General features: G+C 38.4%; 1 protein-coding gene across 4 annotated transcripts in view; it reads right to left on the bottom strand.

Annotated features, from left to right (window-relative positions):
* The window catches only part of adgrv1 (adhesion G protein-coupled receptor V1), a 108,877-nt gene that overhangs the window by 91,277 nt on the left and 15,886 nt on the right, over positions 1-1,714 (bottom strand). For all 4 annotated transcript variants that reach the window (XM_008418938.2, XM_008418939.2, XM_017306772.1 and 1 more), the window contains exon 3: positions 1,090-1,239. In XM_008418938.2, coding sequence (XP_008417160.1) covers positions 1,090-1,239 — 150 coding nt within the window. The remainder of the gene's footprint in view (positions 1-1,089; positions 1,240-1,714) is intronic.

Genomic DNA, 1,714 nt, shown 5'->3' on the forward strand with positions numbered 1-1,714 from the left:
TATCTCAGTGTGACTGGGATGCATAGTACCGTACTGTGTTTTACAGGTTTTTTTTAGTTTTTAGGTAATTGTTTTGGAGATGTGTAAAAATCCCACAGTATGATTGTCTCAACTCTGCAATGCCATTTTGCACAAATACCTCACTGCTTTAAAAGTTACATAAGCACTTCTCAAACGTACCCTCAAGTATCAGTTTATATCATTACTTAATCTCATACTATGCTATGCAGATGGTCTGTCTGCATTGATGAAGATTTACTCACCTCTGCATGCTGAAAGCTTGAATCAGCTCTTACTCATGACCTACCCTCTGATTAATTTAGCTGATCACACATCTTGGTGGCAGTCGTGGATTGTGCATAGAGCCCTGACGTTTGATCTTCCAAATTTCACTTGCTCTTGATATGAGGAAAATCCATCTAATTTTGAGGTCATTGAAAAAGTCACACTGCCCTGACACAGCTGAACAGAGTGAAATGTTCAGCATACATTACAAAACACATACACTATGGAGACCACTCACACTACCCCCCCAACACACACACACACACGCACACACACATTTCGTGCACACACACACGCACACACATTTGCAGCCTGGGACCTTACACATCTAAAACTGAGATATGAGAAAGGTGACTAAGAAAAGGCACCCCTAAGGCCAAATTAAAGGAAAAACTTGTTTGTGTGACAAAACTTATAACTCCAGACATACGAAAAGATATGAAGAGGAAAATGCATTAGACCAGTGGTTCCCAAAACTAGTCCTAAAGTACCCCTGTCCTGCATGTTTTAGGTGTCTTCTTGCTTCCAAACACTTGACTTAAATGAATGGGTGATTAACAAGCTTGTTAATCGCCTCCTTTGGTGGCTAGAGAGGTGATGTAAGCATTTGAATCAGGTATGTTGGATCAGAGACGCAGGGCAGGGGTACTTGAGAACCAAGGTTGGGAACCACTGTGTTCCCAACCTTTAGATGGATAAAATCATAGCTTTCACATTAGCAAAGAGATAGTAATAATAAAAAGAAAAGTACACATTTGATTACTACACACAAGTTAAACTTGATGTCAAACAAAACGTGTTTACCTGTAGTTTAAGGTTGAAGGTAAATGTCTCATCTGCTTCAGGTAGGTCATCATCTTTCACAGCGATGAAAATGGTCTTACTGGTCTCAGTAGACAGAAGGAAGGCTGCAGCATTAACGGCTTCAAAGTCACCAGAGTCTACTCCCTCCAGCTGAACACAAGTTATCAAAGAACAAAGTGTCACTATATTTTCAAGATTAAATTTAAGATAGCAAATTACAAATGGAAGGAGTACCACAAAAACATATCAATAGGACAATAAGGAAATGGCTGAGAAAATGTTGTAAAGTTAATGTAAGTGTAAAGTTTTAGAAAGTGCAGAGTTGGTATATAACAAAGAAGAAAAAAAAATAGGGATTCATTTTCAACGTTTAAAAAAGTTGCGCTTTCAGAGACTTAAAAATGATTCAAGTCACAAGAAGAACTGTTTAAAATGCTTTCTAATGAGATGGTGAATCAGAGTACCTCAGTGTGGAGCCCCACCTACATGTGCTTATACACTGCATGTATGCAGCAACAGATGTGCCACAGTTTCATGAAAAACGTGACCTTTCATCATTTGGGGACAAAAAAGGTCCAGCCATCATTCTTATTAAGAATGATGGTATATCATATCATATAATAAA

The sequence above is a fragment of the Poecilia reticulata genome, linkage group LG9, assembly GCF_000633615.1.
Source record: "Poecilia reticulata strain Guanapo linkage group LG9, Guppy_female_1.0+MT, whole genome shotgun sequence".
Lineage (NCBI taxonomy): Eukaryota > Metazoa > Chordata > Actinopteri > Cyprinodontiformes > Poeciliidae > Poecilia > Poecilia reticulata.